This window comes from Pavona decussata, unplaced genomic scaffold (genome assembly GCF_977016875.1).
Source record: "Pavona decussata unplaced genomic scaffold, jaPavDecu1.1 SCAFFOLD_62, whole genome shotgun sequence".
NCBI lineage: Eukaryota > Metazoa > Cnidaria > Anthozoa > Scleractinia > Agariciidae > Pavona > Pavona decussata.
The window spans coordinates 40,884-67,753 of record NW_028145483.1 but is presented as its reverse complement, the minus strand read 5'-3'; the positions used below and the strand labels follow the sequence as shown (position 1 = coordinate 67,753).

The following is a 26,870-nucleotide window of genomic DNA, read 5'->3' as shown; positions in this document are numbered from 1 at the left end:
AATTAAAAATATGGCTATGTGCCTATTGGCTGTATTAGGTTCACAAAGTATTGTGGTAAAATGTTCAGACGCCATTTTTTTCTGCACAGTGGATTGACTGACAAGTTCTGAAAACCACAAGAAGGATCAAAATAATCACCGCAATATAGTTCATTCCAAAATATCCTCTTAGCGCATCCTTCCCACTTTCTTTTAGCTTTGTCTCTTCACCAAACACACCTTTTCCCGATTACATTCCTCAGTGAACGCCATTTTGAATAGCCCACTTCCATTAGTTGCTGTGAGCCTAGTTATGAGAGCAAGTGCAAAGCTTTTCATATAGAATTGGTTTTGTCTGCATATGAATAAAATATAATCTTCATGATAACAAATTTTGCACGTAGCCTCGCTTTCATAATGAGGTTTATTCAAAGCAACTCGGAAATTGGCCTATTATTTGGCGAATAGTCATGCTCATGCGCACATGCAGTCGATAGGTCTATGGAAATATAAAGAAACCTAACAGCAAGATGTCGAAAGACTTGGCAAACAGTTCAAAATGGCTAAAGGTAAAATCACGCAACTCTGAATAAACATTTTAACACCAACGTGTACTTTACGATTATTATTGACAGATTACTTTTCAAATTGTTTAGAACATCTGTCGTTATTTATTTCTCGGGCTAAAGAACACAAAAATGACTAATTTTTACAGTACAAGAGTTCATATTTGCATATCTGTATAATAAATGTAACATTTTACAAATTTCTGTGACAAAAAATAAAGTCTTTTAAACACTACAATACTACTATGTTTGTATTTACAAATGTGCATATGTCACGTGCTAGGGCCCGGGTCTCTAAACTTCGAACGTCGTAAGCTGGTAACGGCCGCGGAAGACTGGTGTTTAGAGGCGGGCATGTGGTGCCTGGTGGATATTGAAAAGAGCCCAGGTTTCCTTGCTCTCAGTTTTATTTGTGACAGTGGAGTGTCTTCAGGTTGAAGCAGAACTGAAAGACAAGACACCAAAAATGCAGTTAACAGATGAAACTGTCTGAATTTCCTGAAAGATTGAGATAACATCAATTCCGCTCATTCCCTGGTGACTCCATACAAATCTTTCTAATTTTGGCTCAGTTCCAAACATAAGAACTAAGACAAAATTAGAAGGATTTGTATGGAGTCATCAAGGCATAACAGAGCTAAAATCTCGCCCCCAAATTGCAATAAGATGCTTATTTTTGGCAAGTGGGCATTTTTCATTATACTCTTTCTGAATACACTAACAAATCCCATAATTTAAAAAACTCAAATATTTGTGACGTCACACTTTAGAACTCTATATTTTTGAAGAAAAATAAAAACTCCTCGCAGTTTAGATGGCACCGTAAATCAACTACAAACAAAACTCACCTCGTCCAAGCAGTGCCTTGCTGACCTGCACTCCATGCATCTGACACAGCTCTACCACGTCGTTATATTCCTTCATGGTCATCCTGCGATACCTGTCCACCATCTCCCCTAACCTACCCCCCATGGTAGATGGCACGACGGTCACTTTCTCTGGGGGTACCCTCTTCCTTTGCTTTTTCTCTTTCTCTTTCCGTTTCTGCTGTTTCTTCGAGCGTCTGTCTTTTATCTGCAAGAGAGGTTGCTGTCATGTTAATACCAGACTTTTTTTTTAAGTTCATACCTTGAATAGACCATTTTACCGTTGTGTGCTTTGTGACCTGGCCCTGGATTGGAAGCGAGGCTGAGGGTGACCTTGTTTTGATACAGACCTCACTGCTTTTCATATGTAAATGCAAACTAGTTAGCATAAGAACAGCATGATCTACATATGAAAAGCAATGAGGTTTGTATCAACACAAGGTCACCCCAGCCCTGCTTACAATCCAAGGCCAAGTCACTAAGCACACAACTGTAAAATGGACTATTGGTCAAAACTGATTGTGGCTTATTCTTGACTAAATTTGGAAGTTCAGTTCATAGCATTTTCTAATCTCCCCAGAAATAATTGTTGTACGAACGGGATACTTAGATACAAATTTACCAAATGTTTCAAATAAAGTCTGTAAAGTATTAAATAGAGCATTTTCGAGTTGCTGTGAGCCTCGTTATGAAAGCGAGGCTAAGTGCAAAACTTTTCCTCTTCATGTCACATGTAGGTAAATCCGTAAGATCTCGGAAAAAACTCGGCGCGTCAAGGTTTTTATACAAGGACCTCTCAGTTTGGTTTTACAATTATTTGTACTGAGGTTTCCTGCTCGTTTTATCCATCGCAATTTACTTGTATGTCTTCTAGTTTTTTCCCAATTTAAGTTTTATTACACCACGTATAAAAACATTGGGCGAATTGACTTTCGAGCGAAACGACCGGATTCCAGCTACGCAGGCAAGAAAGAAACAAAATCAACATACCTCATCTTGGGTCAACTGTTCCACTTTCTCTGACAATTGAAAAGGAGGAATTTCCAACAGAGTCGGTGACAAACTACGGTCACTACTACTAGAGGGGGAATAAGGGCGTGACCCTCGTGCCTGGGGCTCAGAATCGGGTCTTTGTCCAACAAAAGGCACGGGCTGGCCTGGAGAGGGTGAAAAGGCTCTCTGAGGGGAAGTCGAGGGTCTCTGTTGGGCAGGGCTCCATGACACTGAGGGAGGTCTTTGAGGGGATGTAGGTCTCTGTGGAGACCCTGGCCTCTGTGTTCCTGAGCTGCCCCATTTTTCTTGAGAAGGATCCACAGCTGGTTCTGGTTCTTCTGGAATTGTTTCTGGTCTTTTTGCTGATTTGGTGTTAGCAGGACCATGAAGGAACTCTCCAGTCTGCTTGTTAACCCTGAAGAAATATAGAATGTTGACAAGCATTAGTTCCTGCACCATGAATGGACTGTGGACCTCTTTTATAGCAATGGAAGGCCAAGGGCTCAGTGAAAAATTGCATTTGTTTTGTATTTTGTCTTGTGCTGTCAGGGCTCCATTTAAACTAGCTCTGCTAAATTGGATGCCCCTGGATAAATATTGAATTAAATAAATAAATAAATAAATAAATAAATAAATAAATTTCAGATTGATTTTTCAGTGTTTTAGCTCAGATTCACTGTAGTTCTTGCACATGGACTTGATTCCTTCAGGAAACTTTGATCCACTGCTATGCACTTTGTTTAGAAATAAAAACAGAAACCTTGCCTATAATTTATCATAGGTTTTGATTGTAAATGAAGTGCAAAGTAGTGGATAAAACATTGGAACAACGTTTCCTGAAAAATTTAAGGTCACAATGTGTAAATGAAATCAGTTGGAACGATCACAAGTTTTAAAGTAAAGAGAGTGCAAATTTAATTTTCAGGTTACATTTTAGGTGACATCTAAGGATCCATCAGCATCAGCAGCATAGCCACTTCTTATCTGAGTCACCAAGGTCCCCACAATTTCCTATTTACATTTTTCTGCTTAAGGACGGTGCCTACTTTTGTTCCTGCACATATGTTCTGTGCATCTTGAGATACTCGCGTTTCCTACGGGTGGTGTCTGCTAAATAAATACAGGGATATTTTTGCATGGTTTAAAACTATGTGGAGAAAGCAGAAGTTAGCAAGTGCCCTTGGTATCCAAAAAGAAAATTGGGGGTAACCACATATTTTTCAGAGATAATAAGCTTAAATTTGGAAAAAAACGCCATACATTCCTTTATATTTTAAAGCATTTTAGAATTATTGTTGCTTCAACATACATGTATGCCTAAAGTCCTTCCCATTGGGTTTTACGATGATGAGTACAGAGACATGATTGGATACACAATGTAAATGACTGTTCCTCAAACTTATTGATAATACTATTCTTATGATCAAACAAAGGAAATCACTACCTGTACCATGAAGAAGTTTTGAAGTTTTGAAAAGGTGTCTTAATTATCATAAAATTTTGTAAACTTTTGCTTTGATTTTTTCTAAGAATTATTAAATAAATATATTTTTTTAATAGTTTCAAACACTGAAAAGAGCTAAAATAAGAAAAAAGATCCCGGCAGTTAGTACACAACTAAGCAGTTGCAAAAAGAAAGCCTGAAAAAAATTCAGGCTTGAACAGGATTTGAACCCATGACCTCAGGCTTTCTTTTCGCAACTGCTTAAGTTGCGTACTAACTTCAAAATATATTGCTCTTTTGGCGATCAGTGTTTAAGATTATAATTGGTAAAAAGGCTTAAAACTGATCTAAAAAACTTACAAAGTTTCCCAAATTTTTGAATCATATCTCTAGTTCTTCTGAAAGCGTTTCATCCCATTTCCAAACACATCAAAGTTGGTTTAAAATACTCGGCTGTGCCTTGTTTTTTCTACCTATTTCTCAGTGTTTGGAAATCAGATAAAACACTTCCTCATGTTTGACATTATTACTAATGCTAATATGTTAAGCTACTGAGCTCAGAAACAGTCTGACTCCTAACCTTTGTTCTAAGTATGACTGTCTTCCTACAGCCAGCTCTCTGTAATCCAGGGCATCACTGCTATCTCTATCTAGAGCCATTATCAAATCCTCCAAGTCAACCTCCGTCAGCGGGATGTGCCATGATCGGATGATGTTCCTAAACTCCTGCCGTGAAACTACCCAGTTCTTGTCCTTATCTGCTTGTGCAAAGAGGTCCAGCAAACGAAGCCTCTTACGCTCCAAGTAGTCCTGGATGACAGCCAAGGCAGCTGGGGAGGGCTGGCGAATAGTGGGCACTCCCCTGTCCTCCCCTGTTACTAGGGTATCCTCTTCAATCACAGGGGGTGGGGTGGGTGTCTTGTTTTAAAGAAGTACATGTAAAACAAAAGGCAAGTTAATGTTTTTTAATAAATTCAATAATAAAACTAGTCAAGAGTGGTTTTCAATTTTACAGCAGTATGTTATCAATAGACCCTTATCACTCGGCGGCCATGTTGAGCCTCAGGAGAATTAAAAGCTTTGTTTTTGCACAGTAAGCCTTACACTGAATTCGCGTCTGGCCGAGGCTTGCTGTGCAAAAACAAAGGTTTTTATTACCCCGAGACATGGCCGCCAGGTGATAAGGGTCTATAGCATGCAAGTTAATTAAGCCCTAAAAGAGCAGTCTTTTTAATGTTTATCTTCTTCCCTTTTAATTCCTTTTTTATTAAAGTCAAAGCTCTTGTAAGCCACCACCTCGGGAATTGGAAAAAGTGGTCATAACTTAAGAGCTGGTTGCTTACAAGAATGCAATCCCGTAAGCGACCAAAAGCTGAAACAATAGAAGCTGGTCACTTACCCAAGCTTTCAGCATTATAAGCTCTCTACCTCTGTCTCAGGGTATTTATAACACTCTCGATCCAGCCGTAAATTATCTTGAATTTTAGATTCAAGATCTTTATCTACGCACTTATTAGGCAGTGCTATATTACTGTAAATGTAATTACGAAGTGTACACTTATGCCGTAATAAGCATCAGAATCTTTGAGTGGTCGCTTACGAAAGCTTAAAAACAAAGGAAAAGACCAGTTGGTTATTCCCAAAAGTAGGTCCTGGTCGCTTATGGTAGCAATCGCTTATGAGAGCTTTTGATCACAGATATTAAGGGACATTATTCAAACGGGGTTTCACAATGGTGGTCGTAACTAGAGCTGGTCGCTTACAAGAGTGGTCGCAAGGAGAGCTTCGACTGTAGTTACATGTACATTTTTCAAATACATAATTTTCAGGGACTTTCCATGGCCCACAATTAAAATCCATGACTTTCCAGGCCTGGAACAAAATTTCATACATGTAACTTTCCAGTGGTTTTCCATGATACGTATACACCCCGACTAACAACTCATCAAATTTTATAATTTCACAAATTTTAGATCCCATGATATCATTATATCCATACAAGTTTAGTTAGTATTAATTGGCAGTTGTATAGTTTTATTGTAAATGCACATTTGATTATGTAGTTAGGTAGTATGTTAATTTGTGTGATATCATGTAACAAAATATTTATTGCTATTAAAGGCAGTGTAAACTTCTGGATGCCCAGAACCTAAGCAAACGATGGTTGGGCGGCAAACCGTAGCCAACCATGCGAAGACTACATGTAAACCGTAACAACTAATCACTAACTTCTAATCAAAGCCCTAAATCCTAATGTTCACTTAGAAAAATCATATTGTACAGGTACACTGAAACTCTAAAAATGTTATCATCATCATCATCATCATCATCATCATTGTTATTAATATGTCATCCCTTTAGGACTCTATGATGATAGTGCATCTTAAGTTAATACCTCTTTAATGGTAATCTCAGGTCGTCCTTTCAGTATCATTCTTTTCAGCACTCTGTTTTCCAATTCTGTTTTAGCAGTCTTGTTTTCAAGCCAGTCCTGTTTTAGGCCACAGTTGTTTAAAATTCCGCGGATCTTCTTGCGTTCCTGTAATCTTCTCTTGTAACTTGCAACTTGAGAGTCAAAGCTGTCAGTTTCTGAGCCATGTTGAGCATTCTTGTCTAGAAATCATAAAAACTTTGTTCCATAAATATTTATTTTATAGTCAGAATGATGAAGAAAAAGAACTATTACCAACAGCTTTCACTGCGAGCAAACATGTACGTGAAAGAATTGTACAGAGCTAAATAAATTTAAAACCGCGTAATTTAATAAATATCGAAAAATCCTAAACCAGATTATTTTTGTAGAGTCTGTCTGAAATGAAATGTGTCTGGGTATAAAGCGAGCAGTCAGACAGATCAACCATCCAGATGAATATTTTTCAGAACCCATGAACCTAGTTTAATGGCCTTAGCTCCCACGAGTCTCCTGTAGCTCAGTGGTAGAGCATCTGAACTAGTAATCGGATGGTCTTAGATTCGTCTCACTCCTGATATAGAGCACTCAGATTTGTTTTTCAGAGAATGCCTGTGTCATAAATTATTAATACATGATTCTCAAGAGAGGGATCTTAAAAAACCCAAGAAAACTGGATTCCTGACCTGACAAATTGAATTTGGAGAGAACCTGATTTGTTGACCCCTCAAAAATTCTTCGTCGACACTGACTCTGAAAGTTATCTGAAACATTGGCGTCAGTTTGTACATCAAGAAGAAAAAACTAAGCAGACAGTTTCCAAGTGGGGAGGCTGGTCGGAAATTTGAATCAAACTCCTGGGGGAACACCAGTATTGATGTTTACTAATGGCACTGATAAATAATGGTTGTTTATATATCTCACGTCTGATTGCCTGGTCTAGATACCATCATCTGCATTTGAAACTATCAATGATACCTTGATGACAACATATATCTGCATTCACTCCCTGGCGTATACCAAAATCCACAACTTATACACCAAAGAGAGATGACGATATTTCCCACCTCTTAAGGTGGCCGAACACAGTTTGCGCGCGCCTTACAGATTCTGTTAGTGATGCTATTAAGCGCGCGCTAGGGTTGTGGTAAGCAAATACTATCGATCCCTCGATTTTATACCAAATGGATCACAAAGGTAAGTTTTGCTCTTAAAATAACTCAGTTTCTCGTTTGTGAATCCTTCTTCATTTATCGCCAAACAAAGAAAGTGAGTTCGCAATGAGCTAAGCCTTTTTGTACGCTTTTCATCTTTGCTGAGAAAACCTAATTAAAAGCCACGCATGCGCATTTGACCAAAAAATTGTGATTGGTTGTTTTAATGGAAATGAACTGTTTTCTAAGGAACCGCTCGTTAGAATTTCGTGAAATTTGACAAAACAGTAGTTTTCTAAAAGCGTAACTCGCCTACAAACCAAAAGCAAAATCTAACAGAGGGTATCTTCAAAAAACATTAAAGTGCAAAACCAACATTTACAGGAGATCTCTCTGTTAAAATAACATGAAAGCAGCATCACTATGTCAGTATTTTGTGACTTTTTCTGGATACAAAAAATGGAAAAAATCTAACGAGTGCATTTTCTAAAAATTAAGGAAAACCATTATTTGTGGACGGTTAATAGCTTGCTGCGTTGCCATGGCAACGACACTTTGCTCAACAAGAAGTATCAAAATTTATTCCTTCTTTGTTAATCTTGCACCATGCTAATTTCGGGTTCTCAGAAGTACGTAGTTTTCAAATAATGTTTCCCAACACCTGTATACTAGAAAACTGTGTTCGGCCACCTTAAATGGAGTCCCTCTCTCCTATACAGACCGGCTGACTGTTCCAGTGCAAAAGAGGCCTATGTTATATAATTGGGAGGAGAGCGAGAGCAACCCTACTGGGCATACAGTAGTTACATCTAGATGATGAGTTAATCTGTTTGACTTTATTTACACCGAGAAAAATTATCAGGGAAACTAAAGATGCTTGCCCAAGTTCGGCGTGCAGACAAATTATGTCTCTTGACTGTATAAAATAAAGTCATTTGACGATCGGGTCAACAGTGAATAATGTTTAGCTTATCCGCATGCACACATTGAGACAATAAGAAACCATTATTGAAGACCTGGACGAAGCTTTGTTTTAAAACAGTTTAAAAGCGCGCTAAAATTTTTACCAACTAAATTCTGGCTTGTGTTTACTAGCTCAGACTGTATACGCTCATACAAACAAGACTTCGGATGGTGTTCGTTAATTTTTCCCAATCATCCGATATTATCTGCCTTCTTACCTTGGCTCACAGTTGTCGCCGAAACATCTCTAGCCGGGCATTTTATGGAAGGGACAATTATTACGCGTCTTCTGCTCAATTCTGAAGGTTTTCCCCATCTCTTAATACTCTCGCGGTATGTCTTCGATGGGAGAAGATTGCGAGTTCTGGGCAGTTTGAATTCCTTCTCTTCACATTCCTCGGATCCTGCGAGTTTTATATTCATTGAATCGGGTAAAAATTATATCAAAAGACTTATAAACAATTCACACCACACTTCAAAAGTCACTCATTCAGCGTCCGCCATATTGGAATTTTGTTGCTTGTGCATGTGATTGAGGCTGTTGTCATTAGGTTGCCATGGAAAGAGCGCTACGATTTGTCCCCTCCCCACCCTCATGAATTTTGGTGAAAAATGCTGATGCTTTCTTAGGAAGCCGGATAGGATCTGCATTTGCAGCGCAGAGACTCCGCTGTTGCTGATTACCTGGAATTCGTAAACGAAGAGATAAATAATAAAAAAAAGTGAAATCACGGTGAATTCATCAGTAAAGGGGGACTGAGTAACCGAGAGTAACCATGGCCAGCGCCGTTACCCCTGACCAAAAGATCGTAGCGGATCGGAGAGGTTGGTCACTAGGAGAGACACTGGGTTAACTGGAATTTTTTCACCGCAAGATTTCTGGCGTAAAACAAAGCCAAGCCCTAATGGTGCAGCCAGTCCAAAAAAAAATGGGATCTTCCCAGTCTCTCTCCTGGCGACCAACCGCTGATGACTCTGGGCACGAGATTGGTGCACGTGGAATAATTGGAAGGGACTGAAGTAAGCAAGGCTGATACCTGGATACTGCGTGGAAAACTTACATGTAACACTACAGTGACATGATAGAGACCAATCCGAGAATCAAAACTGAATGCAACCGTGGACAGCTGTTGATAAGTGGCCACGTGTAACTTGACAGTGGAAAACCTTCGAACTTCCGATGTTTTGATTCTAATAAGTAAGGATTAAGAGAAACAATTTGAAATAGAAAATTTAGCCAAAAGAGACTACGTTTCGAAGACAGGGTGGCCTCATTTTCAAGTCAATTAACTCCACTTGAAGATTGACTTTTTTTAATTGAAAATAAAACCACGATGTCCTCGAAACGTAGTGTTTTTTCGCTGATATTTTGATTACCGTGCTTAATTAAAATTCTCGAACAACTTCCTTTATCGGGCAAAGCAAAAGGTATTTAATATCTTGTGATTACCTTTCCGTTTGTCTGCCTGCTGAACAGACCTTATCACAGTAAAGAATAATTGCAATTTTGAATTGGAAGGCAAGCAATTAGAAGTGGGGTTAGATGGCGTCGTTTCCAAGGACAGCCAATAATCAATAGACTGTTTTAGTGTTGACTACTGTAAACCATGTTTCAGTGAAAGACGCTTAGCACAAACTGTCGCAGAATCGTTCACGGACTCCGCATTCGCCGGTTCACAAACTGAAGCGAACTGTACCTTTCCTTTCCTGAAGATTTATTCTAACATTCCAACAATCCGACAATCTCCGATCCAATCTACAATTCACTATCTTCTATTCGCGATTCACAGTTCCGTTCACAATTCGTTCTTACTCGATCTCACCTTACATTACAATTGTACTAAGATTTACTAGGTTCTATTTGCGCAACAAGTATTTTCCCTACAATCACGAGCACAGTAAAATACCAAGCCTACACCGATTGTAATGCTACTAAATTTAATTTCTATTACACAATTACACGCGTTTTTCCTCCTTATTTAGCTTAATAGATGCGTGCAGTTACATAATGTCATGCAGTACGTTAACTTCGGGCTTTGCCGGTTTACAATTGTGCAATCTGCGTTGTTCACTAACTTTATCTTCTCGGCGTTATGTGCGATATACTTCGTGTCGGGCATTATTCCTTCAATTTATTTTGTAGTTCAATATTAAGTATCATGCAACATTTCGGTTTAAGTCACCTACATATGTGCTTCTTTCCTGACACAAACTACGTAATCATTATTACAAAAGGCTATTAGTTATTTCAGCCGGTAGAGTGGACATAAATTGCGCGCAATTGAGAAGGTAATGGAGCATAATGTCACGGCATTTTTCTAAGTTTTCGACAAAACTGCGCAAACTTTTGTCAAAGTAACTTTGATCAAACATGAATTTGCTCTAATAGTACAAAGAAAACAATATAAACAGACTTCTCGAAGGAAGAACAAAACATAACCAATCAGTTTAGTCGGATCTTCCCCAATAAACCGCATGGTAAAAAAAACTTGAAAACATTGGCCCATGTTTTTTTAATTTCCAATCCATTTCCATCCTGGTCATCTGCAAAGATAATCTACACTAGTTTTGTGCACTAGTTATTGGAGTTATCATGAAACAAACTGGGGCATAATTACTTTAACGCGTTCATGAATAAACATGTTTTTGTTTCGGCATTCGGCAGTAACACAAAAGTGACAATGCCCCTTTAATGGCCGATTTCGATGGTGCGAATTTGTCGTAAAGGTTGAGTAAATGGCGAGGAAGTGACAAAAAATTGAACAAATTGGGACGTTTCGGGCTTCGCCTCTCATCTGTAGAAGGGCGGAATTGTTAAGGCGTGATTTTCGTTCAACTCACGAGTCCGCTCTGAAATAAAGGGTGACTGCCGTTTAGTTTCTAAGTTTGGGACGCTTCCTGACTTCGTTTCCTAGTTTCAATGTTCTTCATTTTCTAATCTTGGATATTTAGTTTTTCGTTTTCGACGTTCCCTAGCCCAATGCCAGAATAAATTATTATAGACAGCGAGCAGTCGTGGGCAGTCGTACTTTTTCCTGAGGTCATGCGCACAAAGTGACAATAAAATTATGCAAATTAGTAAAATGAACGACGGGGATTGGGGAGATCCATCGCGCGCTAAAGAAACTAGACCGCTAGCAGTCTAAAATTATTCCCAAGGCACTCATCATCAATTTATCTTGGTACGAATAACATTGAAACCTCCAATATTTTTTCCTACATTAATTCAAAAACCAGTTTGCGCCTTCATGAAAAGAGATTATCATTATACAAATAAGTCATTTCTAAACAAACAGTAATCAAGTTAACCGATAATTTACATGTTTTCCAAAAGCACATTCCTCTGGGTCCTCCTTGAACAATTTTGTTGAAAGCTTGTATTTGTATTTGTTGATTGCATGATCCGGCAGCCATTTGGTTTTAGTAAGCCGCCAGTCGGGAGGGGTAGGGGCTTATAAGGGGGTGGGGTGGGTACGTCTTGAATTTTTTGTTTTTCTTTGTTTTTTTGTTTTTGTTCTTGGCTTGAATGTTATTTTCATAGAAACCCGCAACTTTCTTCCCTTCTAGCAATGTGAGTGGCAAGAACTTGCTATCCAGGGAAGCAGGGATGGCGCATGCGCAGTCATAACAATACTCGCCTCCCATAAAGCTAAAGCGGTCCAGGTTAAAGTTGAATTTAATGTTGATTCTCATCCTTTCTCATAGGGTTTTTCTCCGGTTACTCCGGTTTTCCTCTCACCACAAAAACCAACATTTCCAAATTTCAATTCGACCAGGAACGCAAGGACACCTTTAAAACGAGTTTCTAGAGAGCTCTTTGGTGCTTCGTGGGAAAACAAATTAAGTGAACGGATTTTTTTGCGTCTTTGTTTTGATTAAAAAAGAATAAGAAAGTACAGCTTCTAACTCCAGTTCTAATTTTAAACTGAAACAACGTTTAGTTGACTCCACAGTCAACTGGAAATTTCGAGATGTATTTTTGGACTCAAAGCATAAAATAGCTTAAAGAAGTCAACATTTTTAACACCTGAAACCAAAATATTCCAGCAATTTCATTTTCCACTAGTTTGTACACCGAATACAATCCGCCTGTTTTTACCGATCGTTCTCGACTTGTTTTTTGGCGCAGGTCTTTTCCGAGAACTTCGAGGTATTTTTTTTCTTTGTCTTTGGGTAAGTCTATTTTCAACTGGAAAAATGAAGTCACCGTCATTTGGGAGCGCTTGAAAGGAAAAAATAAAGAAAACAAAATTTCACTATTAGTTTTATCACACCAAACTTGCTATGTATGATTATTATTTTATTGCAAATGTTTTGATTACCTAATCTAGGTATATACGCTACACTTATTGTTCTGTTATTATTAGGGCTCCTTACACGATACCAATGAGACTTTCACCTCGGTATGAAAACCTCGTATACCGCGTCACCAAAAACTATGTCAATGGAAATACGAGTTTCATCGTGAAACGAAACGGTTGAACTGATTTGGAGATGCATTCTTTTGGGACAAATTCTGACTATTCTTATTTCGATTCAGAAAAAAAAACCAATTCTCAAAAGAACACGTTTGTATGTATTTCGATTTTATCTACTAAACACCTTCCCAAAAATTGCAAGCCCTCCAATTTCAATAAAACTGAAAGCTTTCTCGAAAGAACGCAATTTCTATTCTGGGCAAACCGTACTCCGTTCACTCTGGTATCAGGGGCAGAATGAATGGAATACTATTCTGTTCATGCCGAAAACAGAATAGGTCCCAGAAGACCATGAATACCGTCCACTACGTGTATTTCTATTCCAATATAGTCCCAAAAGAATCTGCCGTTTAAAAATGAGGAAAGAGGCAGCCATGTCTTGTTTCCATGACAACTAAAAGAAATTTTTGTTGTTGTTGTTTTTGTTTAGATTCATAAAAGTTATGTTCCATCACAGAAAAATACATACAAAAAAACCAGTGTGCATCATCTATTCTAAATAATCATTAAGTAATAATTAGTCTTCGTTATTCTACCCGGTGAAAGTACTGGCTTCAAACTATATACACAGTAATAGCTTCAAAACATATATACAGAAACAACCAATGATATGTCCTTCACTGAACGAATTACAAGAAAAAGGCCAACGTTCAGTGCAATCGGGTTTAAATTGTTCCCTTGTTCATTTCGTAATCAAAGCAAGCATAAACCTTTCGTTTTTTGACATCTTTTGGATCTAACATGATTACACTGTATCGCAGAAGTCATCAAAGTTAAAGGACACCAAATGGACATTATCATACGTCAAGGTCGGCTTCACTGATCAGCTTCTTCTTGGCTTGAAGACGCTTCTTCTGCCAAACAAAATAAAATAAAACAGGATAATTTAATCTGTGAGAGCATCGTTATGAGTCTTCCGTGGGCAGGAGTGCGTAAAGTAACGTGACGTGCATGTCGACATTCCGCCTATTGACGAATAGCTAAAGCATTAGTCTATTCCAGACTTTCATGTTTTAAAAACCGAAAGGAGAGATAGTGCACAATTGTAAACTTAGTTTGTGACTTCAACTTTAAAATATCACAACACTTTCTGCCATTTCGCCAATTCGGGTCATCTGCCTGAACGCGTTGAACAGCTTAACTTAATCTGAAACGAATGGAATCAACACAAAACAAATTTCATCATAAGATAACTTTCAAACAGATTTCAAAACCCTCAGACCCTGACTGTCCTTAATTATTTACAAATAAAATTACTTTTGTTTAAAGTCAAACGCAAACTGGACTCACCATTCTCTCCATTTCTGTTCGCAATTTCAAGAGAGACGTCGTCACCGATCAGCACAAATGGAGCCCAATACTTGACGGCACGGAATTCCTGTGACTCCCGAAGTGATTTCATAGCCTGGTGAAGAGCCACACTGGCGCGTGTCCCATCTGCCAGGTGTTGGTAGAAATTTCTCATGAACATCAGGGTTGCCTCGTCATCAATCGCCCAGAGTGACACCAGAACAGACCGAGCACCAGCACACAAGAAAGCACGTGCTAGGCCGACCACACCCTCAGACTTGACCTCTCCCCGGCCACTGTGACAGCAACTAAGCACAACAAGCCTTGCACGCAGACAAACTGCTTGGACGTCAGACATTGTTAGGATGAAGTCTTGCTTTTCAAGGATCTGCGATGTCCTGTCAGACTTTGGGGTCAGAACAATCTCTCCGGTTCGCGTACATCCATGTGCCGCAATGTGCACCAAGGCAACCGACTTAAGCCTTTTCAGCACTTCGTCTTTTGTTGCATCAATCCCAATCAGAGGTGTGGTGTTTAGAAGTTTTCCAACCATCTTTGCTTCCTCTCTGGCATATCCTAGCTGCTTCCATAAGGGCTCACCGAATTGGTCGGTATGCGTAATGCTAACTTCCTTTAAACATGGGTCTCCCACGACCAGCGCTCCAGTCGTAAAGTGGAAGTCCTCAGGTGCACCTGTAATCAGTTTCAACGCGGTCAGCGAGGGAACAGTGCGAATCCTGGTTGACTCACTCAATGCAGAATAAGGAAACAAGCAAAATGGACCATCCGGAACAATTATTAACTGGTCACCATGGAGCAAGTCCGCAATGGGACCAATAATAACATCGTACAGTCCGCGCAAAGAATTGACAGCAGTGGGGGTTGAGGACTCTTGTGTTTCTTCTAAATCTCTTCTTTTGGATCGTGAGTCCTCACTTAGCTCATCCATTGAGCGATTCTCGCATATGACGCGACCACGAACATCAATCTTTGTCAAGGTTGTTTCCAGTAAGAGGGAGGCAAGTCCAGGTTCAATTTTGGTTTGTTCAAAATGAAGGTCTCTGCTCTTCCCCAGTACCCAAAAATTGATCGTGCCATATGCTTCATCAAGTGCTACAAACACTGCTTGTGTTGGTAAATCGTTTAACATTTGGGAAATCGTTTCTTTTGGCTCAACTAAAATGGACGGTTGTGAGTCAACCCCATACTGTGTCTTCAAAACATCTATCAAAGCCTGTGCTCGTCCTTTCTCAGCAGCACATAAAGCCTCCTTAACCTCTCCTTTCTTTAAAAGAGTTCTCCACAGACCAGTGTACGGATGCGAGTTGAGATCACGAAATCCTATTTTCCACGCATCTTCTGACTGAAGAAGAGCTCTTGCGCTATCTAGGATCTCTATGCTAGATTGATAACAATCAATAGCCTCAGAAAAAGAAGCTAATGATTCATAATCAAGACCTAGTCTAGCGTATGCATTTCCCTCTAGAAGCCTGTCCCCTGACTCTTTGCTCATAGAAAGAGATAGTTTGTGGTACTCTATGGCTTTTTCAAAATTACCCATGCCGTAATAAACTAAGCCAAGATTGAAATATGCAGATCCCTCTCTTCCCTTGTCCCTAAGTTCTTTAGCAATGGCAAGTTGTTGTTTAAAGTACTCCATGGCTTGCTCCAAATCACCCAGCTCGAGGTAAACATTGCCAAGGCTGCAGTAGGCTCGGACTTCCACTAACCTGTCCCCTACTTCTTTAGCAATATTGAGTCCTTTTCTAAAGTTTTTCGTGGCTTGTTCTAAATTTTTCATTGTGTTGTGGTATTCACCCAGACTGAGACATGTCTTTCCCTCGCTAGCCGTCTTTCTCACTCCTTTAGCAATCCTGAAATGTTGTTTACGGCAATCTATAGCTTGTTTTAAATCACCAAGCTTTCCATATATTGTGCTTAAACATTCATAAGTACTTTCTTCTGAATCTCTGTCACCCAGTTCTTTGGCAATACTGAGATGTTGAGTGTAGTACTTTATGGCTTGCTTGAAATTACCCAGATTGATGAAATAAACACCGCCCTGTCGTTTACAAGCACACGCCTCGCTTACCCTCCCCCCTTCTTCTTTGGCAATACTAAGATGCAGTTTGTAGTACTCTATAGCTTGTTCAAAATTGCGAAGTCCCTTATAATCCAAGCCGAGCCCGCAGCAGGTTCTTCCCTCTGCAGTTCTGTTCCCCAGTTCTTGTGCAATACTGAGACTTTTGGTGTGGTACTCTACGGCTTGTTTAAAATTTCCCAGACTTCGATAAACATCGCCCAGATATTCACAAGCACATCTCTCGCTACACCTGTCCCCTACTTCTTTGGCAATACTAAGATGCAGTTTGTAGAACTCTATAGCTGCTTCAAAATTGCAAAGTCCCTTATAAGCAGAGCCGAGTCGGCAGCAGGCTGTTCCCTCTGCAGTTCTGTTCCCCAGTTCTTTTGCAATACTGAGACTTTTGGTGGAGAACTCTACGGCTTGTTTGAAATTACCCAGACTGAGATAAACATCGCCCAGTTGTTGACAAGCACATCTCTCGCTACACCTGTCCCCTACTTCTTTGGCAATACTAAGATGCAGTTTGTAGAACTCTATAGCTGCTTCAAAATTGCAAAGTCCCTTATAAGCAGAGCCGAGTCGGCAGCAGGCTGTTCCCTCTGCAGTTCCGTTCCCCAGTTCTTTTGCAATACTGAGACTTTTGGTGGAGAACTCTACGGCTTGTTTGAAATTACCCAGACTGAGATAAACATCGCCCAGTTGTTGACAAGCACATCTCTCGCTACACCTGTCCCCTACTTCTTTGGCAATACTAAGATGCAGTTTGTAGAACTCTATAGCTGGTTCAAAATTGCGAAGTCCCTTATAAGCAGAGCCGAGTCGGCAGCAGGCTGTTCCCTCTGCAGTTCTGTTCCCCAGTTCTTTTGCAATACTGAGACTTTTGGTGGAGAACTCTACGGCTTGTTTGAAATTACCCAGACTGAGATAAACATCGCCCAGTTGTTGACAAGCACATCTCTCGCTACACCTGTCCCCTACTTCTTTGGCAATACTAAGATGCAGTTTGTAGAACTCTATAGCTTGTTCAAAATTGCGAAGTCCCTCATAAGCAGAGCCGAGCCGGCAGCAGGCTGTTCCCTCTACAGTTCGCCTCCCCAGTTCTCGTGCAATGCTAAGATATTTAGTAAGGTGCTTCACGGCGGCATCAAAATCACCCAGACTGTTATAAGCACGACCCAAAAGCCAATAGGCTCTTGCCTCCAAAATTTTATCACTCATTTCTTTTGCAATACTAAGCGATTGCGTACCACGCTCTATGGCCTTTTTAAAATCACCTCGTTGGAAATAAGCAATACCCAGTTCAAAAGAGGCACATCCCTCCCTCCATCTGTTCCCAGCTTCTTTGGAATTAATAAGCTCTCGAATGTGGTTGTCTATGTCAAGATCACCTGACTTTCTATCCACCATTTTTGTGTAAATGATGATCGGAGGTCTTATCAAACGTACTTCCGTTACATTCGACGTACCTACAAGGAAAGATAGTTTGAGAATTAAGATCGCGATTTGATGAAGACAAATTTCCCACGGTATTTTTTTCTGACTGTGTTCTAATTTTGATCCCCAATAATTTTCACAAAACAGCTCACCAGGTAAGTTTCAACACTAGCACGGTCTCAGTTTAAAACGTTTTCATTCACAATACACATTTCTTTATCGCTTTGTCTGTTATAATCAAAGTAATAATCTCAACACTTCGTTTTCTTGTTTTTATTTTATATTTGCAATTTTAGTGTAAACAGCTCTGGGACATATAAGAGGGTCTGGATGGGGTTTAGTGTTAAGTGTTATTTGGCGTATTTTTATGTTTAGTGCGGTTAAAATTTGTAAAATTTTAATGTATAGTGTTTTAAAACAGTTAACTGTTAAGTGCTAAAAGGTGTTAGAACAGTGATTTCACGCATTAAAGATCAATAAAAGTTTCATAGAGAAGGCAACAATGTTAGAAAAAAAGGACTAAGGTTCTACAAACTTAGCTCTTATGATAAAGGCGTGCAAAACTAACGGTATAGTTTTCGTTTCTGAGCTAGGAGGGCAATTCGAACAATGAACAAACACAAAATTGTAATCAAAATGACAGTCTGTAAATTAATTGTAGATATTATCCATATCGAATGTCCACGTTTGTCTTGATTAGTATCTTTCGCTTTTTTTAACCTTTTCCGCTTACATTTGTATCAAATTTAGTGTTACAGTGAATATTTTAGTGTTAGATGTTAAACAGCCTAAAATTTAACTGTTTGATGTTATAGACGGAAACATTTTAGTTTTAGTGTTTTCGAGGCACCCCATCCAGACCCTCACCTAACCAACCTCGTTTTCATGGTGTCTCCTCCTGAGAGCGAGGATTGACACCTGCGAAGAGCGTTCAAGCAAATGATACTGTAAAAGCTGTCTTCTGTGTTCTTATGTAAGGCAAATTTAAGAAAGCTACACATTTCCTCTGTAAAGAGTTTTAAGCTCAAAGTTGCATCGAGGAAACGTTTAGGAAAAGAAACTTGATGCTAGAATTTCCGGGCTGTTGTTGTCCTTTCGAAAATACAAGCTGAACTTATTCAACGGCATCTTTGCCACTCCAAAAACGTACGCTTAAGCTTTTCACGATGTTTCCGAAGTTTGAGATAATATTTCCCCAATGGAAACGCTAGTTTTTCATCACAATTTTATACCGAATTTCTGAAGTGAAAATGCCGCCCTGCTAAAAGATATTCCACCAAAACGAAACGTTCGGTGCCCAAGACAGCTGAGGAACAGGTTTTTCGTGACAGAATAAGCCTGAATAGGTCAATAGTAATTTAGCTGTTTGGTCTTATTCATAATAAAAGAGAATACATTTGACATGAATATATATGAACGAAAACTAATTTTCATAATAAAAACTATGCACGAAGTTAAGTGTCGATTCCATAGTGAGGCTCAGAGTATAACAACACATTGACTCAATCACAACTCGAAACAAATACATGTGACGGGCGCGAAGCGCGGGAAAACGGGTGCAAGAAGGTCAAGATTGCTTCTTAGTCGAGAAAAGCGCGCGTTTTCTACCTTGCGATCGGATCTAATTTTAACAGCGCTCTCATTTACTCTTATCTAGTAACGTTTCCCACGTGAATATTTTACCTAACAAAACGAAAAAGGAGCCGGCTTTTCGCGCGTTACGAGCTTTGCTAACCAGTCACAGAATAAAGTAACGCAAAATCAAGCAAACCTGAACTTACTTCAGTCGCCACTAAAATAGAGTGGTTTGCAGCGATTTTCTTATCGATGTAATTGTTTAGCAAAGCGTGCGCACTTCTTCAACCGGTGAGGACCATGCGCAAAACCAAACCCAGTAGTCGTGGCATGATTCACGCGTTTTCCAGCGGTTTACTGGTTTAGCAAGTAACATGTATTCGCTTTGACTTCTGATTGGTTCGTTCCTCTGTTTACATCTATTGTGATTGGCCAGAGTAATTACTCTGGTTTTGGATTTACTTCAGTCAGTTGAAAAACGTTCTAGAAACAACTCTATTAAAAGAAAGCATATTATCATAGCTCTTTTTGATTGATATTTAAAAAGGGCTGGCTATATACATGGATATAATTATGTGACCGAATTCATTTCTTCACGAAAACGTGAACATTTTAGAATAGGAAAAATTGGGGGGAAAAGGAAAAAGTTTTAAATCAAAAGTCTTGATGAGAATCGCTTTAACATCATAAAAGGTCTGACAGCCAAAAAAACGTAACCCAGCATAGCCGGTTCCCATACAAAGGAAGACAAGATGACAAGACCTAATAAGATAGAACAAAAAGCTATTGTGTAACTGCAATTCTTCACCTAGGAACATTCGTTAGCTGTTTCATTCATCCATCTGATGTTCATGCACATAATACGCGTGCCTCTTCTACAAAAAAAAAATTATATTCAGGAATCTAGATTGCGTGTGAAACTTAGATCTTTCTCTGCGTTTGGTGCGAGATTGTGGAACCGTCTACACCCCGACTGGCGTAAGCTAACGAAAAGAGCTTTTAAATTTGCTTAATTTGCTTTTAACCGTACTTGGGATTGAGGACTATTATGTTGACGCCCATTCTGACCCTATTGCTATGTGTTTCGCTACGTGTTTCGTTTAAAATTGTATGTCTTAGTCTTATATTGTAGTGATATTGTAGCAATATTGTAGTCTTTTAGCATTAATACTATATATTTTTGTTTATTACTAATTATTATACGTTATAGCTATGTTTTTTTGTTCGTTTACAATTGCATGTCACAGTCTTACATTGTAGGACCCTTGTAGTGCCGATATTGTAGCAATATTGTAGTCTTAATTTTTGTCTCTTGCTAATATCCGCCAAGATTAGCTAATGCTATACGCGGGTTGTGTAAATTGTCTTTGTATATTTGTTAGAAATAGTAATAAACGCAAACTCATACTCAAACTCAGAACCGCCTTAGATTGCAGAAAGAAAAACGAAATCGGTTTTCAGGTTCGGGAGGTCGAAATATTTACTGACCTTATGAAAACTGCACTGTATAACGTAAGGTGGGAATTTAAGACAAAAGACAGGGAACAGGGCTTACTGTTGTTGGAATGAATTTTAGCGCAAAGTTTTTACCTCAAAGGGATTTGATATCGAAAATATTGTTTTTACTTGTTTACTTTAAAGTGTATATGAAATAAAAAACAAGTTTGACTTATGTGTTTGTTTATATCCTCATTAATCGAAATATCCGGTTTTAAACTAACTAAAGCTCTTTTATGGGGTATTTTGCTCGCCTCAAAGTTCGAAATTGGCGCTTGGAAGTGTCTCTATCTTGCGCTCGGTCAAAGCGATCAGATTTCACCGGATATGATGTAGCCAGTGGTTCAGAAGGCACGAAAGCACATTCGAAAGCACGAGTATTCAGAAAGCACGAAAGCACATTCGAAAGAACGAGTATTCAGAAAGCACGAAAGCACATTCGAAAGCACGAGTGTTATGGCGGAGAAGAAGGCAAAGAAAGGGGGAAAGAACTATTGCTCGGCCGGTGGCCCCGGTGGAATAAACTGCAATAACAAGACAGGGACACCGAACATCACAATGCATTACTTTCCGTCGGACGAGAAGTTACGTGCAAAGTGGACACGTTTTGTGCGCATTCATCGGAAAGATTTCGTCCCGAAGAAGTCCTCATGTTTGTGTTCGGCTCATTTCGATGAGAGCTGTTTTATAAACAGTGTAAAAAGGAAAGAAGATAGGCCTTCGCGACTCCCACTCGCGTGTTTTTAGCCATGTTCAGTTATAGATTTGCTATAACGAGTATGTCTTTCATGGAAAGCCCTCTGTTGTATGAGCGGTGCTCCCTGTAAATTTTCTTTTAGCGCTGTATTTTCTTCTTATTAAATACCATTTATTTGCGTGATAGTCACCGAACAAAGCCATGTGCTTAAATGTCGCATGTTTTGGATTTTGATCTCAAATGTCATTCCTGGGTCTTTTTGTTCTATCTATTTGACCTCTTGTTGTTTCTGTTTAGCGACTGTCGTTCTTATGCCGTTTGTGGCAATTGGTTCAGGCTTCGTATGGCCCATTTCAGTGTGTCTTGCGACAGTATAGCCTCTCTTTTTATCTTTGTAAGGATAGGATTTGAACCGTATAATAATCATTATCTTGCAGCTTTTGTATTGCCGGGCCCGGCTATTTGCTTTTGTGGCAAGATGTTGTGTTACTTATCACGGTTATTTGTCTCTTGATCCTTTCTTTAGCATTGTAGCTTCTTTAAAAACTGTACAATGCGTTAATTTGAGGGCTAAAGCCCGCTTTAGTTCAGTACGGCTGTGTTTTTTGTTATCGCTCCGCTCAGCTCCGCTCTGTAACTGTGAGGTTTATGTTGCGGGAGCTTAGTATTTTCCTCCTGTGTTTTGATTACGCCTTAAACTGATTACTGAGGCAATTCTTCTGTGTTGCTCTGGCTAGGGGCTGCTACGAGTCTCTCAGCCGTTAGTAAATTCTGTGGCATTTTAGGCAATGGTCAGGCAAGACCGCGGTTTAGATCCTAATCTTGTGGATCTCTTCAGTTGCCGATTCCTGAGTAATGATAGAGATGAGTTCTCGGTATCATTTCAAATAAACGCGCTCTTTTCTTAGGATTTATACTCGTTGGAAGGATCGAAAATCCCTCGGGGAATTCGAAAATTCTCTCGGGGAAAGACCATCTTGATCCTCCTCGGTGTCTTCCTCCTCATCACTACTGTGAGCAAGCGGCTCACCTGCGTAGGGTTCCACATGTCCGACTACTTCCATTTCATCGGATGACTCGGTGCTGTTGGATGTTTCTTGGCTCGAAACGGACTCAGCAGAGGATAGCGTACCATCACTTTCAGACATATTTTCAAAAGCTGTATAGCATTCACTTTATCGTGGTCTGAACTGAGCACGCAAAGATATTTTCGAGCACGCGACAGTGACGCGATAGCAGGAAAACAAAGCGTAAACAGAGCCGTGAAACCACTGGCTACGTCATCAGAGCTAAACTCGTTACCAGTCTCCGGAGACACCACTTTGGGCATTTTAAGTCACTTTGAACAGCCAAAACACGGTTTTTTACCTCTTTAGCACTATTCTTTTTTGTGCGTTTCGGAATAAGGGTATAACCACCTACCAATTCATGAAAAAAAAAAATTTTAGTTCATATGCACTTTAATGAGAGAGAAAGCATAGAAAACCACAGGAATATCTTGTAAATGAAGAAACTGGAAAAAATAATTGGTATGTCTGACAGCTCTAAAGGACAGACAACTACAGACCTGCAGCAGACAACCGTACAGCAAAGAAATATCATCTTAAGTAATATTGCCACCGCGCGAAAAGAAAGCTACCGTAAAACGCGACTGTTGCTAATTGTTTGAACACAGAAATTTCTACATAGAATGAATTTTTAAAAATATTTAAAAACATTTTAAAAAAATGTACTAACTGATCTTGATTAATTTATATAAACGTTAAATAAATTATTAAACTAAATGTAAATTAAACAAGCAAGCGGAACGATTTTCAAGTTTTGCTAAGCCAGTCAGGAAAACTGAAAACAGCGCAATAAAGCAATGGGAATTCAAAGTTTACTCAGGTACTCATTTATTCCGGAGCCAATTTCAAGCGCGGAAAAATGCGTTCAAGCAAGTGACGAATGATTTAAGTTTTGCTTCTCATTGGTTGAGAAAATGGCGCCAGTTTGGCTTTGACCAATCAAAGAGCAAAATAATGTAAACCAAAGCAAACGCTAGTAATAGAGTGATTAATTAATTAATTGATTAATTAAATATAAATCATGTAAAATCATATCTTCTTCTACTTACATAAAAGTTGGTAAAATTCGCTGGGATATCAAACCATCTATAAGAATAAAAAAAACAAAGTAAGGCCCAGAAATAAAGGTATTGAAAATATCTATTAAAGTACGCTGTTTAGATCTAACCTAAAAAGTTACTCAGCCGAGTATGGAAAATGCCATTAGGGTCGACGAAGGAATTTTAGCCGTTATAGCCCGTTCCATTGCCAAGAAAATAGGAAACCTTCTTTCAATTGGTGGATTTATATGGGCCAAAAGTTTTTAAGACGCCAGCGATCGTAATGTTTGAAGCAATCGATAAGCATACAAATGAATTTTATACCATCATTGCAGCAGATTGATCCGCACCGTACCAGTGATGGTTGGTTTTTGCGGGTTGCGGTCGCAGGAGCGAGCGACGATTGGCGGTCACTTAACGCCATTATCTTACACACCAAATATAGGCGATTTTGACACAACTTGCCTACCACAGTGACGACAGTTCAAGATGTCTTGAAAAAAGTGTTGCTAGCATACATTCTACTGTAAATACCGTTTACCGAGGGATTACAAACACAAGTTACACTGAACGATTTCTGTTTAGAAGTATCAGGCGCCGGCATCGATCACTACTCACCTTTGCAGCAGAGTAATGCTTCGTATGATTTCCAGGCGATTGATTGAAGAGCTTCGGAGTGTTCTCTTTATGACCCTGTAAATAGTTTAGTGCAAAGTTAGTCGCCTCATCAATCCATGGTTCGTAGTTTTACTGATACACACAATGTAGGCGTTGAGGTTTTTATAATTAACAGACTTCCTTATGAAACAGATTAATATGAGAATATTATACCTTAAGTACAACATGAAGGGCCTCGTCACCGGAGCCCGAAAAGTGTCCTTTATATTGGTTTACGAATATCTTTCAAAACTTATTCAAATTCTATATATCGTGTCAGGAAAGACTGGTTTTACGAGACCATAACTCGGCTGACAGACAAAGAACTGTGTTAGTGGTAATAAAAGTCTCTCGTTGAGTTTGTTGGGATATGATGTAATTTTGTTACAAAAATGTGCGAGTTGCTCGATTAGTACACAGGGTGAAACAACAATGTTTAACAAATTACAACAATACAGGAAAATAGTTTGTATCTATTATCTATTTCAAAGGGACAACCATTTCAGTTGTTAGTTTTATACATCTGGCACAGGGCGTGGTAGGACTGGATCGAAAGTTAAACGATGTACTCCCTGGTTAAGCCCTACACAACAGCTTTGATAATTCTCTAAAATTTAAGATGATTATATCCTGAAGAAAACGTTAGATTTTATATTATTACATACCTCTGCTAAAAGATCGTGTTGATCCAAACCTGTCACGGTACCGTAAAAATTTAAAGCAATATAGAATGGTTAAGCGTTCAGTGCTTTGTAAAGCGTGTTTTAATGTATTATACAGGCGGAAGTCATTGTTATTTTTGTTCGATAATATCATCCTATCATAATTCCGTTTTCGAGAGGACAATTTGCGTGACCAAAAAATCATTACATGTAAATTTTGCTATTTACTTGAAATAAATGAATAAATAAGGTTAGTAAATAAATAAATAAAAACAGCGTAAAAATGTATGTCCCCTTTTATAGTGATGATTTAGCCACTTTTAGCTCTGAAATAAAGGGCGACTGATCAGACGTTTATTTTCTAAATTTATCATACCAGCGGAACTCATTATTATTTTTGTTCGATGATTATCATTCGATCGTCAAAATTGTATCTTCGAGAGTCAAATTTCCGTGACCAAAAGATCATTACACGCGAATTTTGCTGTCTAATTGTCAGCTACTTTAAAATAATTAGTCAAAAATAATGAAAACAACAACAGTTGAAAGGGTGCAAATTATTTATCTAGTCAATTTAAATAAATAAATAAATAAATAAATAAATAAATAAATAAATAAAAGCGTAAAAATGTATCCCCTCTTTTATAGTAATGATTTCACCGCTTCTAGCTCTGAAATAATGGGCGACTGAAGTTTACTTTCTAAGTTTGGGGCGTTTCGTTTTCTAGTTCCAAGGTTTTTTGTTTTGCAGTTTTGGGTACCAAGGCCGGCGCAACAAATTATTCAAAAAGCAATCATCATTAATTCATCTCTGTCTGTCTCCGTGCTGCGATTGTTTCCTATAGTGCAACATTTTCAGCAATTTATTCACAAAAGACTTCTTTAGGCTTAAATAAAAAAAAAATCATGATTCGACAACTGCATGACGTACTTTCGAGAACAACCTTCAAGCTACCCAATAAAAATCTTACAATATGCTTTCCAAAAACACATCGTTACAGCCGACGAGTACACTCAATTCTTTGCGACTCCTGATCTAGAACGGGGTATCCGTATTTGAGGCACTTTCTAGCTAAAAGAGGTGTTCTATTCTGATAAACATACGGACGGTTTAAAATTTCAGCTGAAATTTTCACTTATTCATAGAGAATTCATCAAAAAAGAAGCAAAATTAACTGTAGTATTTCTGGTGTATCAGTAAGACAGTTTCATTCACATCCCATAATTATTATTAACTTTTTGTCCAAAAAAAAATCCAAGCTAAAGCGCAAATAGCCTTTTTGGTGAAAAAAACTGGTCTCTTAATTTGACTCAGAAATGGATGCTCACATCTTAAAAATAGCTGCTAGTTGCTGTAAGGGAGACGTGCATGATACAAACACCCAGAACGCAGAAGAAGGAGACTAGAAATGCTGATTGCTGTGGCAAAACTTGGATTGCAGCGAAGGTAGAGACTATCTCAAAAAGTAACAGTGTCTTTAAGGGAACCTATGTTAGAGTGTAACATAGGGTGGACCACAGGAAGGGTGTTCTTCTGGGAGGATATTAGGTCAGAAGGTACGATGATACAATCTTGGAGAGATCAGACCTTTTTTGAACAAAGGCCATAGCACTTACTGTGGGGCAAAGCGCAGCCGAGGGTGCACTTCCCTGCCCCGATTGTGTGGGTGTACGGATAGTCTATTAGTCTATCAAAAAGGGAAGAACAGAATCACCCCACAGCCAAGAATAGTGATGTAGGGCTAACAAACGATTGCACCCCAACTGATGGAGCAGCAATTACTGAGTTTGTTTTGCATCTTTTTCTTCCTCTTTTTTTGTCTGTTTGATGGTCACTGGACTTATTTTCGTTTTCTTCCTTTTTTGTGGGTAATTTTGTTGACTGGTAATCACCCCCAACACGAGGGACAGAAATTATTTAGTGATGATGCTTGCCAAAAATCTGAAGGTGAGCTTTTCCAAAGAACTGCACCACTATAGCTTAAGCTGTTTTTCAGAAAGTGGGTGCGAGG

General features: G+C 39.0%; 2 protein-coding genes across 2 annotated transcripts; both read right to left on the bottom strand.

Moving 5' to 3' along the window:
• Positions 1-11: 11 nt before the first annotated feature.
• LOC146478817 (uncharacterized) lies at positions 12-8,871 on the bottom strand. The gene is made up of 6 exons (XM_085111582.1): positions 8,594-8,871; positions 6,244-6,461; positions 4,429-4,766; positions 2,402-2,819; positions 1,394-1,619; positions 12-990 (listed from the first exon to the last, which is right to left on the bottom strand). The coding sequence occupies exons 1-6, from the start codon at positions 8,796-8,798 to the stop codon at positions 818-820; spliced, it is 1,578 nt and encodes a 525-aa protein (XP_084967708.1). The 5' UTR covers positions 8,799-8,871; the 3' UTR covers positions 12-817.
• Positions 8,872-13,669: 4,798 nt separating this feature from the next.
• Positions 13,670-16,297, bottom strand: LOC146478816 (tetratricopeptide repeat protein 28-like). Its single transcript, XM_085111659.1, has 2 exons — positions 14,111-16,297; positions 13,670-13,707 (listed from the first exon to the last, which is right to left on the bottom strand). Exons 1-2 carry the CDS (start codon positions 15,942-15,944, stop codon positions 13,670-13,672), a joined length of 1,872 nt encoding a protein of 623 aa, XP_084967785.1. The 5' UTR covers positions 15,945-16,297.
• Between the last annotated feature and the right edge of the window lie 10,573 nt (positions 16,298-26,870).

What these genes read in the sequence shown, in the direction of transcription:
- LOC146478817 (XM_085111582.1), bottom strand. Translation starts at nt 8,798, where the DNA reads ATGAATATAAAACTCGCAGGATCCGAGGAATGTGAAGAGAAGGAATTC. An exon ending in AACAGTTGACCCAAGATGAG is followed by an intron (nt 1,620 to 2,401) that starts GTATGTTGATTT and finishes CCTCTCTTGCAG; the next exon opens with ATAAAAGACAGACGCTCGAA. An exon ending in CAAGGCACTGCTTGGACGAG is followed by an intron (nt 991 to 1,393) that starts GTGAGTTTTGTT and finishes CTTGTCTTTCAG; the next exon opens with TTCTGCTTCAACCTGAAGAC.
- LOC146478816 (XM_085111659.1), bottom strand. Translation starts at nt 15,944, where the DNA reads ATGAAAAATTTAGAACAAGCCACGAAAAACTTTAGAAAAGGACTCAAT. An exon ending in GCGTTTGACTTTAAACAAAA is followed by an intron (nt 13,708 to 14,110) that starts GTAATTTTATTT and finishes TTTGTTTGGCAG; the next exon opens with AAGAAGCGTCTTCAAGCCAA.